Raw genomic sequence first — 16,410 nt, 5'->3', positions numbered from 1 at the left:
TTGGACAGAGTGCCGGCGGTCTGGAAGAAGAGAGCATTGGTGATCTTTTGATCCCCCCTCACTAGCACATCCCAGTTACCTAACTTCCTCCCATTAGACCCCACCATCTTACAATAGTGCCAGCCTGAGGCTTTAGCACGTGGGGAGATTGGGGAACATTCCAGATCCAGCTATAGAACACTCTAAAATATATCCTCACTCAAGACGGTGTGCCTGCCTTAGTCTGAGACTTGGTCAAGTCTTCCTGGAGAGGCACCACATAGCTTTTCCTCACTGCCCTGGAAAAATGCCCTACAAGAAACAGTTTAAAGAAGTAAGGGTTCATTTTGGTCTATAAGTCCACAGGGATACATTCCATTCTTGCTAGGAAGGCGTGGTAGCAGGAGCAGGAGGCTGGCTGGTCACACTGTGTCCCACCCAGGAGGTAGAAAGTCAACGAGAAGTGGTCTCGAAAACACCAAAGCCTGTTCCTGGTGACCAACTTCCTAGAGGAAGGCTCTGTTGTTTTAAGTCTCACAACTTCTCATACAGCCACCAGTGGGGGGTTCCAAGTGTCCAAACACATGAGCCTCTGGGGGACATTATACATTCAAACCATAACAGACACTGAAACATGGAGCCTCAATTCTACTGGGGGCAGTGAGCAGTTAAAACATATCTGAGAGACCCAAACAGCCTGTGGGCCTGATGTTTACTGGATCACCCCCTTTGACTCTCATAAGCACCAATAAAATACTCATTTTTGTGGATTAGAAATAGTCTAAGTGCTGATAGGAGATTATTATTGTAAAACACTTCTCCCATCTTCTTCTAATGCCTACAGCTCATTTTTTCTTCTAAGTTTCGCTTTTATTTCTGCACCTGTCCACAGAACGTCCTTTCTATGGGATACCAGATGTAGCTGAACAGGTGACATCACAGCAAACAGGAAAAAAAAAAGACAAATATTCTATCTCTGACTGCCATTGCTTAGAACACAGTGTATGGTGGTTTGAATGTAATTGCCCCTCACAGTCTCATAGGGAGTGGCACTATGAGTAGGTGTGGCTGTGCTGGAGTAGGTATAGCTTTGTTGGAGGAAGTGTGTCACTGTGGGGGCGGGCTTTGAGGGTTCCTATGCTGAGGATACTGCCCAGTGGCTCAGTCAACTTCCTGTTGTCTGCAAGGCAATATGAAGCCAGCACCACATCTGCCTATATGCTGCCGTGTTCCCTGCCTTAATGATAATGGACTGAACCTCTGAAACTGAGAGCAAGCCGCTCCAATTCAATGTTTTCATTATAAGAGCTGCTGTGGTCATGGTGTCTCTTCACAGCAATAAAAACCTGAACTAAGATACAATGATTTATCCATCTCAGATGACCATAGTGCTCCCCTTGTTCATCAGGAGGACTCAGTCCTTCACTCACAGATAAAGGAATTTTTTTATTCCTGTTCTAAGCAGTTAAAAAGCCAATATATTTGAAAACATAGTGATATCACTAAGCATCAAGTTCTGCTCAGGATAGCACAGAAAACACATTCCTCTCCATATGCCTGGTAGTAGTAACTGTTATAAAAGAACATGTCATGGCCTTGATTTTTGGTCATCATGAACTATTTACACTCGAGAAAAATAACTTCTTGTCTTCCATCTCCAGTCACTTCCTCAGTAATAGTGGGCTATGATAATGTTTTCCTTGTTGTTGGGGAAATAAAGTAGATTGAGCAAGGACCTACTTCACTCAGAAAATTATAGTTAGTGTAACTTTTTTCTTCCTTTTTAAAATTTAAGTTAGAAACAAACTTGCTTCACATGTCAATCCCAGGTACCTCTTCCTCCCCTTATCCCCTGCCTCCCCCACCAAGCCTCCCAGCCTCCCACCCAATCTACTCCGATCCCCAAGGAGGGTGAGGCTCTCCATGGAGGATCTCAGAGTCTGTAATTTCATCCAGGGCAGGGTCTAGATCCTCCCCCAAGAGTCCAGGCTGAGAGAGCATCCCTCATTGTGGGATGGGCAGCCAAAGTCCATTTGTATCCCGGGGATAAATACTACCCAAGGCCCCATAGATTACCTAGGTCTCCTCACTGACACCCACATTCAGGGGGTCTGGATCAGTCCCATGCTGTCCACCCAGCCATCAGTCTGGAGCTCATGAGCTCCCTCTTGTTCAGGTCAACTGTTTCTGTGGGTTAAACCAGCCCAGTCTTAACCCCTTTGCTCATCAGTTCTCCCTCTCTGTCACTGGATTCTAGGAGTTCAGCTCAGTGTTTAGCTGTGGGTGTCTGCCTCTGCTTCCATCAGTCTCTGGATGACGGTTCTGTTTCCCAGACTCTGGCAGTGGGATTGTAGGCTGGCATTCCCCTGATTCATGTCTAAAATCCATATATGAATGAGTACATACCATGCTTCTCTTTTTGTGACTGGGTTACCTCACTCAGGATGGTTTCTTCTAGTGCCATCCATTACCTGCAAATTTCAAGATTCCGTTGTCCTCCCCCCGCTCCCCCGCTGAATAGTCAGTCAGTGTAATTTTTAAAAATGTTGAAAACAGATTCATACCCATGAGCTGTGTGATACAGTAGGACCCATGGTGCATTCCAATCTTTAGGAGACACCAGCTGAGGTCCCTTGCTCAGTGAAAGAGGCTCAGAGTGTCCCTTGAACACCACAATTCCAAAGGCAACAGATGACAGGGTTCAGCATGGGGGGGGACAACAGTGAACACACAGCAGCCCCACGGCGGCATTGACGGCGGCATTGACGGCGGCATTGACGGCGGCATTGACGGCGGCATTGACGGCGGCATTGTTCTGTCTCATATCAGGAGACGGGATAGAATAGACTGCAATGACTGTTCCGTAGGTGAGTGCGGTGGTTTGAATGAGAATCGGCCTCACAGGCTCATTTGTTTGAATACTTGGTCCCCATTTGGTGGAACTGTTAGGGGAAGGTTACGGGGTATGACCTTGTTGGAGGGAGTGTGTCATATGTGTGGGATTTAAAGACTCAAAAGCCTCCCTCCCTCCCCATGCCTATTACCTGTGACGTGTGAATTCTCAACTGGGGCAGTAGCCTCCTGCTGCCATGCCCTACGCTCCCCCATCATGGACTCTAACCCTTTGAAACCATAAGCCCAACTAAACTCTTTCTTTTATAAGAGATGTATCTGTGGGTAAGTCACCTCACCTCCAGGAGGACCCCCCCCCTTTCTCTAGTTTTAGATACCCAATTTGCAAGATAAAGGAGTTGAACTATGTGATTTTCAACTCACCACCAACTTTGATTCTTAGTGATTTTTAAGCTAAAATTGAACAAAAGATATTACCTAGGATCCAGACTAGAGATGAAGGAAAATGTGAAAAAAAATGCTAAAATAAAGAGATCAACTCAGGAAGATCTGACCAATGGTCATTTATTTCAGGACAGAAAGAATATAATAGTAGAATGCAGTGAACCAATATCATGACACGCTGAAGTGTCAAGATTTGGGGCTTCCTAGCCTACGTGTATCTTAGGCTCTGAGGTCCGGAAACCCTTGTTTTCATTTTGCAGTGTGGCTAGACACGTGATGGGACATCAGAGGGTTGGGCATTCTTGCAATACCTTAGCAGTGCTGGAATGTACATCATGGTACTAAGGAAGTTAAAAGTTTGAATGTAACCACTTTATTTAAAGTTTCTTCTTTAAATGAAACCAAGTTGAAGTGAACATGATTTTGTTGACCATGTTTGTGAATTATATATAGATGCAACAGGCATTCGTAGAATCGTGTGATGGTCTAATGTGATACTTCATTTTTACATATCCCACTTTTGTGTATCTACGTAAACAAAAGAAACTCCTGCTTTGCTCTGATTGGAGGATTTCCAGGACTGCTGTCTTCTGAACTTTGTTTTTAACCATGTGTATCCTTTGCTTGTATTTTGTATTTTAAAAAAAAGTAAGGAGAAGAACTCCTTATTGTTGAGCATGTTGGCATTGTCCCCTTTATTTTTTCTCTTTTTGGGGACATATGAAGCAAGTTATTTTTTTCTGTATCTTTTTCTTTTGTAAACCTTTTTTGTTTGTTTTGTTTTAAAATGACTTTATATTCCTCAGGAAAATGGGAATCAATCTACCACAAGACCCAGCGATTCCACTCTTAGGCATATATCCAAAAGAGGCAAATTCATACAACAAGGGCATCTGCTCCACTATGTTCATAGCAGCATTGTTTGTAATGGCCAGAACCTGGAGGCAAACTGGATGCCCCTCAACTGAACAGTGGATGGAGAAAATGTGGTACATTTACACAATGGAGTATTACTCAGCAGAAAAAAATCAGTGGAATCTTGAAATTCACAGGTAAATGGATAGCACTGGAAGAGGCCATCCTGTGTGAGGTAACCCAGTCACAAAAAGACAAACATGGTATGTACTCACTCATGTATGGATTTTAGACATGGATCAGGGTAGTGCCAGTCTGCACTTCCACTGACAGAGAGTCTGGGAAACAGGAAAGAAACTAAGAGATATGCATGGTACCCAAGAGAAGAGGAATGAGGCAAGATCCTCTGAATAGATGGGGAACACGGCGAGGGGTGGGGGGGGAGTAGGAGCTGGGAAGAAGAGAGAGGGATAAGAGGAAGAGAGAGTAGGTCATGGGGGAACAGGAAGGTTGAGTGGGGGGGGTAGAATAGGGGGAAGAAGGAATCATAGGTTAGAAGACAGATCAGGCACCAGTGTGACCTCTAGTGATCTAAAGGGATGACACCAATTGGCAAGCTGAGCAATAGTGGAGAGACCACCTCGAATGCCTATTCCTGATAATGAACTTGATGTCTATAACCATCCTGGAGCCTTCATCCAGTGACTGATGGAAGCAGAGGCAAACACCCACAGTTAAACACTGAACTGAACCCAAGGAACCCAGTGACAGAGAGAGAGGAGCGATGAGCAAATTGGCAAAGAATGGGCTGGCAAAACCAGCAGAGACAGCTGATCTGAACAGGGGAGAGCTCTTGGACCCCAGACTGACAGCTGGGAGGCCAGCATGGGACCGATCCAGACCCCGTGAATGTGAGAGTCAGTGAGGAGGCCTGGGCTACCTATGGGGCCCTGTGCAGTGGAATACAAACAGACATCGCGATTGTGCCCCTAACACAAAGAGGGATGCTCTCTCAGCCTGGACTCTTAGGGGAGTGCCTGGACCCTACCCTGAGTGAAATGACAGACTCTAGATATCCCCTTTGTGGAAAGAAATAGCAATAGGGTGGGAGGATGGGGGGATGGTGGGAGGGTGCGGGAGGAGGGGAGGGAGAGGGAACTGGAATTGACATGTAAAACAAGCTATTTAAAATTAAAATAATAAAAAAATGACTTTATAAAAGGGCTTTTGTAACCTCCACCAAAAAAGATTTTGAGCTTCCATCTTATAGCAAAAAGGAAAAATATTGTCAGACTTACATAAAAAAGAATTGGAAAGGTGTACATAACCCCTGCTAACTTCTCTTGTTAACATTATTAGCACCAAGTGAATGCACACACCCCAGTGAAAAACTCACCAGAAAAGATAGACTGGTCTGTGCTGACAGGCTTAACTCATTGTTTTCCCTTGGTAACGCTAGAAATTCAACTCAGGTTCTATGCTCAGCAGGCAAATGTTTTGCCACCCAGTTAAGTCCTTGGCCCCAGATTCTTAGCTCTTAGGATGGAGGCAGCTTGGTTCTTTTTCCCATGCCTAAATCTCATTCTAGAAATTCGGGGAAGCTCTGCAACAAGAGGTGTTGAAAGGAGAGGAACTAATTCTTAGGTTTGTGGAAGGTGAGACTCAGACTACTTTGCAAAAGAATAAAGGACCTCTTACTCTTTTCACATCATTCTCTAAAAGAAAAAGAAAGAAAGAAAATACAATGAAGGATCTCCCTGCCTTAGTTTGGTTTCTCTTGCTGTGACAAACACTGATGGAAAGCAGCTCAGGAAGGAAAGGTCTATGTCAGCTCACAGATGCAGTCTACCATGAAGGGAAGTCAAGACAGTAATTCAAGCTAGAAACCAAACTGCAGGAACTGAAGCAAAGACCACAGAGGAAGGCTGCTTGCTCTCCATGCTGCTCAGCCTGCTTCTAACATCCAGGTTTACTTGTTCAGGGATTGCATTGCCCACGGTAGGCTGGGCCCTCCCACATCAATCATTAATCAAGAAAATGTCCCACAGGTGCATTGTCTTCCTTGATGACTCCAGCTTGTGTCAAGCCAGCACACTACTGACTGGCTTCCTTTTCTTCCTCTGTTGATTAATAAAAGCCCTTTGTCTCCCTTTAGAGCAGAGGTTATCAACCTGTGGCTTGCGACCCCCCTGGGTTGTGTATCAGATATTTACATTGTGATTCACAGCAGCAGCAAAGTTTCGGTTATGAAATATCAATGAAATAGTTTTATGTTTGGAGTCACTGCAACATGAGGAATTGTATTAAAGGGTTGCAGCACTGGGAAGGTTGAGAACCACTGCTCTAGAATGGGATTCCCAACCATTCTACCTTTCAAGAAGGGAAAAGAATGAAGGTGAGCGGGAAGGATGGAGATGATACTTGTTCAAAAATAGGCTTGGCCCTTCTTAACATTCAGATACATTAAGCTGTATGCAGAAACATGTGATTGCAAACCCACACATATAGGCATGCAGCTATGTGTAGTTTCTGGCTAGTTTCTACAAATACACAGGCATTGCATGTGGACCCAGAGCATGCATTTACATCAAAATTAGCAGATGAGCAGAGTTATAAGATCAAAAAGCCCATATACTCATGAATACGAACACATGGTCACATGCAATCAAATTTAGATGGTATCAGACACTCCCACATTTCTGTTCACAGTGGCACAGAGAGTCATATACAGCTACTGGGACCCATGATGCACATTCGAATTTCACTGACTGCCTGTCCTTTGTGAGCAAGCCCTCTACTGTGGGCTTGTTTATGTACACGCCATCTCTTCTTTGATCACTCAATCACACCCTCGTGCAAAGTCCATGGATTCCACACTTTTGCCTCATCTTGCACACGCTGCGTTCACTTAGGCCCACAGTAGATCATAGAAAAGATGTGTCACCATAGAGTGCCATGTCATCATCTACACTGTCTTTTGCCCCCCAATGACACCATTGTGTAGTTATGATGACAAGTAATCATAGTGCACAAACAATGGACGGCTTTGAGTTCATTCATAGGACTCCCATGCAATCACACACAGGAAGACAGAACAGTACAATCTGAAACTTGTCTCCTTGTCCCCCCAAGTGTACGCTCTGCCTTCCTCAAATCACTGGCTGGAACAGCAGCAGGGGTCAGACAGAGCCCATCATTGGAGGATTATGGGGGGAGTGATTGACCACCTTAACTTCTATTCAAAGGAAACATCCTCATTTCCCAGGCCTGCATCCCTGAAGCAGGAAGCTGCTATTTCTGGGACTTGTTATCCTTCCTCTTTAGAGCCCAATCTGATGGGGGCCAAGGCAATGCTCCCACCTCAGAATGCATTCAGAAGCCCTGGATAGTGATGGTGCTATTTCTTAGTTCCTGTCTTGTGACTGACATGTGGAATACAAGCCAAGTGACCAGAGGGTCCAGGGTTTTCACAGGTAGCTTTTGGGACCAATCCTCCTGCCAGCTGAACTGTGGTTGAGTGTTTCTTTTTTTTTTTTTTTTTTTTTTTTTGGTTTTTCGAGACAGGGTTTCTCTGTGGCTTTGGAGGCTGTCCTGGAACTCGCTCTGTAGACCAGGCTGGCCTCGAACTCACAAAGATCCTCCTGCCTCTGCCTCCCGAGTGCTGGGATTAAAGGCGTGCGCCACCAACGCCCGGCTGGTTGAGTGTTTCTTGCAAGGGCTATAGGAGTATGTGCATGGGGACTGGGCACATGTGTTGTGGAAACATATGTGGTTCTCTATATGCTTGTGTGTGTGTGTGTATGTATGTATATATGTGCGTATGTGTGTACATACAATTGTATATGTATATGAGTGTGATAGATGCACACACAGGACTATTTCTTTGAGCATGAATGCTTCCAGTAAAGGATATGGTCTATATTGAGGGTGTGTGTGTGTGTGTGTGTGTGTGTGTGTGTGTGTGTGTGTTTGCCATATAAATGTGCCTACATTAAGCACTTTGGGTGAGAATGACTTTCCACGATAGTGTTAGAACAACCATGAAGGAAACATTTTCAGTATAAAAACTTTTTGTGGTTTTCTACTGCCCAGTGAATAAGAGTCTCCTTATCGAAGATCTGAGCCACCCAGAGTCTTTTCCCCTTCCTAGATCACTAATCTTCAGATTTTTCTTCCCTACTTTGGCAAGAAGACGGTAAAACTGAACTTGGAGTCACCTGCTCACTGAGCTGATGTCACTCCCATACCTTTGCACACACTCACTCGCTCCCACTTCCAACACAACTCCTGCTTCTCAGTTGCCACGCGTGTTGCAGGACTAACTCACTCTGTGCCAGGAGTGCGCCTGGTGACTCCCTCAGTCACTCCTGCTCCAAACCTGTGGCTGTCCTCGTACTCTTCCTAAAAGATGTTCAAAGGAGTTTAAGAGTGAAACACCTCATCTGACTTAGACGAGCTGTACTAAGGAGGGGAGATCTTAAAGTGGGAATATGTCTGTTTCTCCTTTCTTTTCCAGGCTGGGCTCTATCACTGTCTTCCTGTCCCTCTCTCTTCTCACTAATTTGTTTTCTTAGCCATGAAATAGTCTCGACGTAATAACCATGGTTTCATGTTTCTTCTAGTTGATTTTCAGAACTTATAAAATTATGTATCTGACTTCTCCACTGGTGTTAATCATGTGGAAGGAACCAGGTACATCCTTCAGTACTAAGGTGATAGACAGCACCAAGATGATGGATAGCATTATATATTTCTGGAAAATTTTTCCTAATCAAAATGGGTCTTCACAGGGGACCTGGGCAGTAAACAGGATGTCAGGAGGCCTTCCTTACCCTGACCTCCACTGGCCACACCCCCTTTGGGATATTGTGTACATCATGTTAATTTAGATAGGTCTAGTAGTACATGCCTATAATCCCAGCTATTTGGGAGGTGGAGGCAAGAGTTTCACAAATTGATGGCCTGCTTGGGCTATGGAATGAGTTCAAGGCCAGCCTGGGTAACTTAGCCAGACCACACCTTAAAAAAAACAAAACCAGAGAGCCGAGAATCTATCTAGCACAGTGGGAGAATGCTTGCTGAGTATGTATGAGGCCCAGGGTTCAATCCTCTTCCCCACCCCCACACAAACAAAAAGCTCTAGTGTATGAGGAAATATGGTAACTAACATACTGCCTAGGACTGAGTACGGTCATAGTATATGGAGTTTAAGACTGAGAAAATTCTGAGCAAATAGGAATGGGATGGTGGGATACCCACGCTGTCTTAACCACGCCCTTTTCTCCATTATCTTGTGCCATCCATCCATCCATCCATCCATCTATCTATCTATCTATCTATGTATCTATCTATGTATCCATCTATCTATCTATCTATCTAAAGAGAGACTGGGGGAAGGAGAGGGAAGGGAAAGAGGGAGAGGGAGAGAGAGAGTCTTATGGCTGAATTATTTGCTATTTCTTCAATCTAAGCGCTAGATGGCTGGCTTCTTCTTGAAGCAGGGTATGCAAGGCAAGCCCAGCCCCTGGTTGGCGCCTGCAGGAGAGCCTCCAAGGGTGTTCTACTGGGAGTCAGAATGAAACTCTGTTTGAATCCCACACCTCAGCGGTGCTGTCCTCCCATTAGCTGTACCCACCGAGGGACAGGAAAGGAAACCCTGCAGAAACGGACACTTAGCACTGGCTGTGCTCCACCTGTCTGCAACTCCCAAGGCTCATTCCTACCCTGTCCATGCAAGGAAGGGCTTCCTAGATAAATGCAGTGCTCAGCCTTACCTCCATGGAACTGAGTCAAAAAGACGAAAGAAATTTATACAAATTGTGAATTCTGCACGAATGAACACCCAAGAACTCTACTTCTAGTCCTGGGCCCCAGGAGTTGGAGTATGATAGTGACCACTGCCCCAAAGGTCAGAGTTGTGGTATTCCTTTTCCTAGTCCCAATCTTACTTTTGATAGTGTATCATAACACAAAACACTTGTGATGCCAACTGTGCCCATCTGTATGTTAATCTGATAATGCTTCTAACACCTGATGAAATTTAGATAAATTTACCAACAAATCAAGCTCTACTATTAAGCTTAAAGAAAAAATTTACTACTGTCAATAATCCAAGTTTAAGGTGTCTTAAAGTATGTCAGTCTGACACCTAAAATGTTATTTTTGTCCCTAACTCAGTGTTGGAAACAGAAGGCCATAGTAACAACTTATGTTTAGACAACATGCTGTTAATGTGGATATCTGGTGTGAGGACTATGAGTCAGCCAAAATAGCTGACATCACATGTCTGAGAACCTGCCCCCCTTCAAAGCAATCAGTAAGTAGTGGTGTAGTCTATTATATCCCTGGCAGAATGCCACTGTTGTGGAGTTCTGTATAAATATGGCATCAAGGTCAAGGGCTGGAGTTCCTTGTCTTGCTTTAGCCATTGCCAGCATGCATGTATGGCTCTCTCTAGGCTTGTGTGCCTACCTCCATGTGGCCTGTGTGTGTGTGTGTGTGTGTGTGTGTGTGTGTGTGTGTCTGTGCCTACCTCCATGTGGCCTGTGTGTGTGTGTGTCTGTGCCTACCTCCATGTGGCCTGTGTGTGTGTGTGTGTGTCTGTGCCTACCTCCATGTGGCCTGTGTGTGTGTGTGTCTGTGCCTACCTCCATGTGGCCTGTGTGTGTGTGTGTGTGTCTGTGCCTACCTCCATGTGGCCTGTGTGTGTGTGTGTGTGCCTACCTCCATGTGGCCTGTGTGTGTGTGTGTGTGTGTGTGTGTGTGTGCCTACCTCCATGTGGCCTGTGTGTGTGTGTGTGTGTGTGTGTGTGTGTCTGTGCCTACCTCCATGTGGCCTGTGTGTGTGTGTGTGTGTGTGTGTGTGTCTGTGCCTACCTCCATGTGGCCTGTGTGTGTGTGTGTGCGTGTCTGTGCCTACCTCCATGTGGCCTGTGTGTGTGTGTGTGTGTGTGTGTCTGTGCCTACCTCCATGTGGCCTGTGTGTGTGTGTGTGTGTGTGTGTGTGTGCCTACCTCCATGTGGCCTGTGTGTGTGTGTGTGTGTGTGTCTGTGCCTACCTCCATGTGGCCTGTGTGTGTATGTGTGTGTCTGTGCCTACCTCCATGTGGCCTGTGTGTGTGTGTGTGTGTGTGTGTGTGTCTGTGCCTACCCATATGCTGGCCTGTGTGTGCCTGATGGTGGCTGTCTGAACAGTGGCCTGTGCTGCTGAATAAGGTTTGTCTCATCTGCCCGTGGCCCCTCACAACCCCTTCGGCCTCCCAACATGGTGCTGCTCATCCACTTTGGAGACACAGCGCCGCAGGCTGCGAGGCCGGGCACTTGTTCCATCATGTTCATTCCGGCTCTGGTGTCATGGTTTCTGAAGATATTTTCCTAAAGTTCTGAGGAGCAAAGAGCATACCCACCAGCAGTGAAGAAACCCAATGGGGCAGGAGGCCAGGGACAACTGGAGCTAACGTGGGCCTCATTTGGAGTTTCTAGGGATCAGTATCTTACATGCTCAGGTGGAAACAAACCTGATATTTCACTAAGTGACATCTAGGAACTTAAGTGTTTTGAACACCAAGGAACCCGAGGCAGCTCAGTAGCAACATTGCCTAGTCTTGGTGCTTTCTTCCGGTCTTGCTCTAGAATATCCCAGGTTTCTGCCTCCCTTGTGTGTGTTTTCATTCCCCTCACCTTTTACAGTCCCTACAACAATGACAGGCGACATCCAAGTCTGAGGAGCACCTATCTCTACCCACAGTGACAGAAAAAGTGCGTCTTCATTCTAACCCATTTCCTGTGACCAGTCACTAGTGCTCTGCCGTGGGCAGCAGAATCGATTCCAGGTGCGCCGAAGGGCGTCCTTGACCTCCTTGTTTCTGAGGCTGTAGATGAGTGGGTTGAGAGCTGGGATAACGAGAGTGTAGAACACAGATGCCATCTTGTCAGTGTCCAGGGCATAGCTGGAGCTGGGACGCAGGTACATGAAAATGAGGGTTCCATACAGTATGGCCACAGCCGTGAGGTGAGAGCCACACGTGGAAGCTGCCCGCCGACGGCCCTCAGATGACTGCATGCGGATCACAGCCCCAGCGATGAATCCGTAGGACACGGTGATAGCCAACACCGTGGCTGTCTGGATAAAGCCACAGATAGCAAAAAGGAGGAGTTCGTTGAGACTGGTGTCATTGCAGGAGATGGCCAGCAGTGGAGGAATATCGCAGAAGAAACTGTTGACTTCCAGTGAGCTGCAGAAGCTCAGACGGAAGGTGAAGGCTGTATGTACGAAGGCACTCACCGCTCCACCCAGGCCTGATACCCCTAGTAAGGCCAGACACAGACGGGGTGACATAACCGTGGTATAAAGAAGAGGGTTCCCAATGGCCACGTAGCGATCATAGGCCATGACTGCTAACAGGCAGCACTCAGCATCAGCCAGCCCTGCAAAGACAAACATCTGGAGGGCACAGGCTACATAAGGGATAGTGGCATGGGACAGTAGGAGGTCAACTAGCATCTTGGGGTCAATGGCAGAGGAATAGAAGGCATCCATCAGGGAGAGGTTGGCCAGAAAGAAGTACATGGGTGTGTGGAGCCTGGAGTCCACACGAATGAGTACCACCATGCCCACATTTCCCAGCAGGCTGACAAAGTAGACAGGCAAGAATATCAGGAAGAGGGTCACACGCAGGTCCCAACGGTTTGTGATCCCCAAGAGGATGAATTCAGCAGGGGTAACTCTGGGTCGAGTGAAGTTCTCTGAGTTCATCCTGCTGAGTAGAGACTGAGAAGAGGGAAAGCAAGAGGGTGAATGAGAGAAAGGCTATATCTACCGTAGAAGAGAAAGTACCGTATCCTGGGTTCTAGTCCTAGCTGAATAAAATTGCACGTGAGCCTTTGGCGAGCTGCGTAAACATCATACCCCATTCCCAGTTCTGGGAAGTCCCTGCGGCTCCATCTCCACGAAGGCGGAAGTCCTTCCTACTCCTCTGTTCACAGCGCTGAGAACTGCAAGTGTCAGTACTTGTGAAGTGAGTGATGGTGAATGGGATGAACTACAGTGAGCAGGAACTGAAGCTGTTGTGACTCTGCGTGCATTTTCTTCTCCAGGTTCCCAGGGAGCAAAGCAGGCACGGGAATGGGCAGAGCCTGCCTCACCTATTATGGCCTTTAAGGTTTGTTGAGAAGAGTTCTTTCCATTGGATAAGACTCAGGGAAGGAGTGGGCAGGGGTCTTTGGAAGACAGTGAGGTGTGGAAGGGATGGGAATGTGACTGTTGGCTCTTCCCTTTTTTTTCTTATTTTCTTTTCTCCTCTGCATAATGAGGGGAAATATCAAGGAATGAATAGATAATGCACGTGAAGTGTTTCACACAGGGCCTGGAACATAACAAGCTTTCATTGAAAGTTTCAGTGAGCAGAATCAGATGCACTGGTTCAATACACGAAGCTTAAAGGCAATTAAGCACAGTGAAATTCTCCCTAGGCAATGTTGCTTCATATACCCCTGCCTTTTCATTTATTCTATTTATCTAGGACCCATGGACCCACTTCTCTGTGTATCTCCAGTGCGAAGTCCTCCATGACCTACCCAAAAGAAACTGAACATCTCATCTGTACCTGCTGAATCATATACCCACATACTATACATACTATCTCATGCATCTGTCTGTCTGTCTGTCTATCCATTCATCCATCAATACCTATTATTTTGAGATAAGATCTGTCTACGTATTCCTGGCTGTCCTGGAACTCACTATGTAGCCAGGATAGCCTTGATCTCACAGAGATTTGCTTGTCACTGCCTCCAGAGTGCTGGGATTAAAGGTGTGCACCACTACATGTAGACTTATAATATTTTAAAATTAAAATAAATTTTAGATCTATTTTTTATAATTACATATATGTGTGTGAGGATGTGGGGGTGTGTGCATGTATGTGTGTGCCCAAAGAGGCTAAAGGCATCAGATTCCCTGGAACCTGATAATGGGTGCTGGAAATTGAACTCATATATATATGTATGTATTAGAAAGATTTAGTCAACAGTGGAATGTAACAGAAGACCCAGGGATATATCCACACAGCTAGACACTTAAATTTTAACAAAGGCATGAAAAATATGCACTGGGAAAAGACAAATCTTATTACCGATGCTGCTGACAAAACTATATCCACCTGTGTAACTATGTAACCATCCCTCTTTCTCACTGTGCAGAAAATCAATTAAGAGTGCATCAGAGACTTTCGTCTAAAACCAGAAATGCTGAAATTACTAAAGGCACACACTAGGAAAATGCTCCAGGACATAGGTATGGTCAACACATTGCTGAATCTAAATACATTAGCACAGCAAACAGCCCTGAGAACTGACAGATGAGATCACATGAAATTAAAAACTGCATGTGTGTGACAGTCGTGTAGCGTGGCCTCTTAGTAAGGCTTCTGGCAGTGTGAACAGGGCTTCTCCCTGGCACTTAGCTGACTTTTGGTAACCGGTTCCGTGTGCTGGATTACCTGGTCCTGCCTCAACAAACATGTGCCATGGTTTGTGTAAACCCACGGGAGGCCTGTCCCTTTCTGCATGCAGATGGAGGAGGAGTGGATAGGGAGGAGGGTAGATGGGAAAAGGGAGGGAATGGGAGGAGAGGAGGAAGGGGAACCTGGTTGCTATGTAAAAGAAGTGAAAAAAAGTTATTTAAATTAAAAGAAAACTTGTCAGATTAAAAAAAAAAACTTCTCCACAGCAAAAGAATTTAGCAGAATGGAGAGACAGTATGGTGATATATTGTTTATGATCTAATTAAGCTTGACTGAATGCAAAGTTAGCCACAGCCATAGAGGCCAGGCAGTGGTGGTACACACCTTTAATCTCAGCAGTCACCTAAATTATCCATAGAGGCTGGGAGGTATACGCCTTTAATCCCAGCACTAGAGAGGTATATAAGACAGCAGCTCATGTGTGTGACAGTCGTGTAGTAGAGGGTTCATGCAACATTCAGTCTCCAGGCACATTGAGGACAAGATTGTCCCAGCCTTGGTAGAGGTAAGAGCTAGTGGCTGACTGTTTTGCTTCTCTGATCTTCAGTTTTAACCCCAATATCTGTCTCTGGGTTTTTACTATTCATGCTCCAGAGACATCCTACAGAATGGGAGAAAATCTTCATGGGAAATACTTCAGACAAGGGTTGATAGCTGGGACACATAATGAACTGCAGAGTTAGGGTCTGGAGAGATAGCTCAGTGGTTCACAGCACTGATCGATCTTCCAGAGGACCCAAGTTCAATTCCTAGGCTCCACATAGCAGCTCACAACTTTCTGTAACTCCAGCTCCAGGGGATCTAACGCTCTTCTCTGGTCTTTAGCATTTTTGTGGTGCACAGGCACATACCAGCAAAACACCCATAAAAATAAAATAAGAGAAAATAAAGAGGGACAAAGGGGGATACGTACATGAGAGAGCAATGGGAGATGGCTGTGGTCAAAGTGTCATTATATACATGTAGGAACTCATTAAAGGATAAATAAAAGTCATGTTAAAAAAGCTGGGCGGGTGGTGCATGACTTTAATCCCAGCACTTGGGAGGCAGAGACAGGCAGATCTCTGTGAGTTCAAGGCCAGTCTGGTTTTCAGAGCAAATTTCAGGACAGCCAGGGCCACACAGAGAAACCCTACAAATAAAAACAAAAACAAAACAAACAGAAAAGAACTGCAAAAGTAAACATCAGGAAAAAACCAAACCAAAACAAACCAAAACAAACCAACAAATTGCCTATCAATAAATGGGCCAGGGATCTGAACAGACCAGTTCTCAAAATAAGGTAAACAGGGTGACATTAAACATATAAAAACATGTCCAATATCTGGCCATCAAAGAAAAGCAAATTAAAATGACGTTGAGATTGCATCTCACTCTAGTCAGAATGACCACTGTTAACAAAATAAAGGAAGATAAATGTTGGTAAGATGTAGGCAGAAAGAAAGAAACCTTTAACCACGCTTGGTGGGAGTCAGCTGTCACTGAAAGGAATGTGAGGCTTCAAAAAAAATAAAACACAACGACTACCATACCCAGTGACACTGTTCCTGGACACGCACACGACTCTACATCCTACCCCAGAGATTCTTGTGAGGCAGAAGATTAGGCAACTGGAGGAAGAGGGTCCAGAGACGACCACATGAGAGGCAGGCGGAGCTGAAAGACCGGCAGCTCTTCAGGGTACCCAAGGGCCAAGTGCGCGTGCTCTTAAGGCTGGCGTCGGTATGAATTTGGGAGAAGCATTTTGTTGCTGCCT

The 16,410-nt window shown here is 45.6% G+C and overlaps 1 protein-coding gene across 1 annotated transcript; it reads right to left on the bottom strand.

The window, feature by feature from the left end:
* Positions 1–11,902: 11,902 nt before the first annotated feature.
* On the bottom strand, positions 11,903–12,886 carry LOC101841749 (olfactory receptor 5C1). The gene has a single exon (XM_005082146.2). It carries the CDS (start codon positions 12,884–12,886, stop codon positions 11,903–11,905), a length of 984 nt encoding a protein of 327 aa, XP_005082203.1.
* Between the last annotated feature and the right edge of the window lie 3,524 nt (positions 12,887–16,410).

This window comes from Mesocricetus auratus, unplaced genomic scaffold, assembly GCF_017639785.1.
Source record: "Mesocricetus auratus isolate SY011 unplaced genomic scaffold, BCM_Maur_2.0 Super-Scaffold_100047, whole genome shotgun sequence".
Taxonomy (NCBI): Eukaryota; Metazoa; Chordata; class Mammalia; order Rodentia; family Cricetidae; genus Mesocricetus; species Mesocricetus auratus.
Note: the sequence above shows the minus strand (reverse complement) of the source record. Positions and strands in the feature narration are given on the sequence as shown.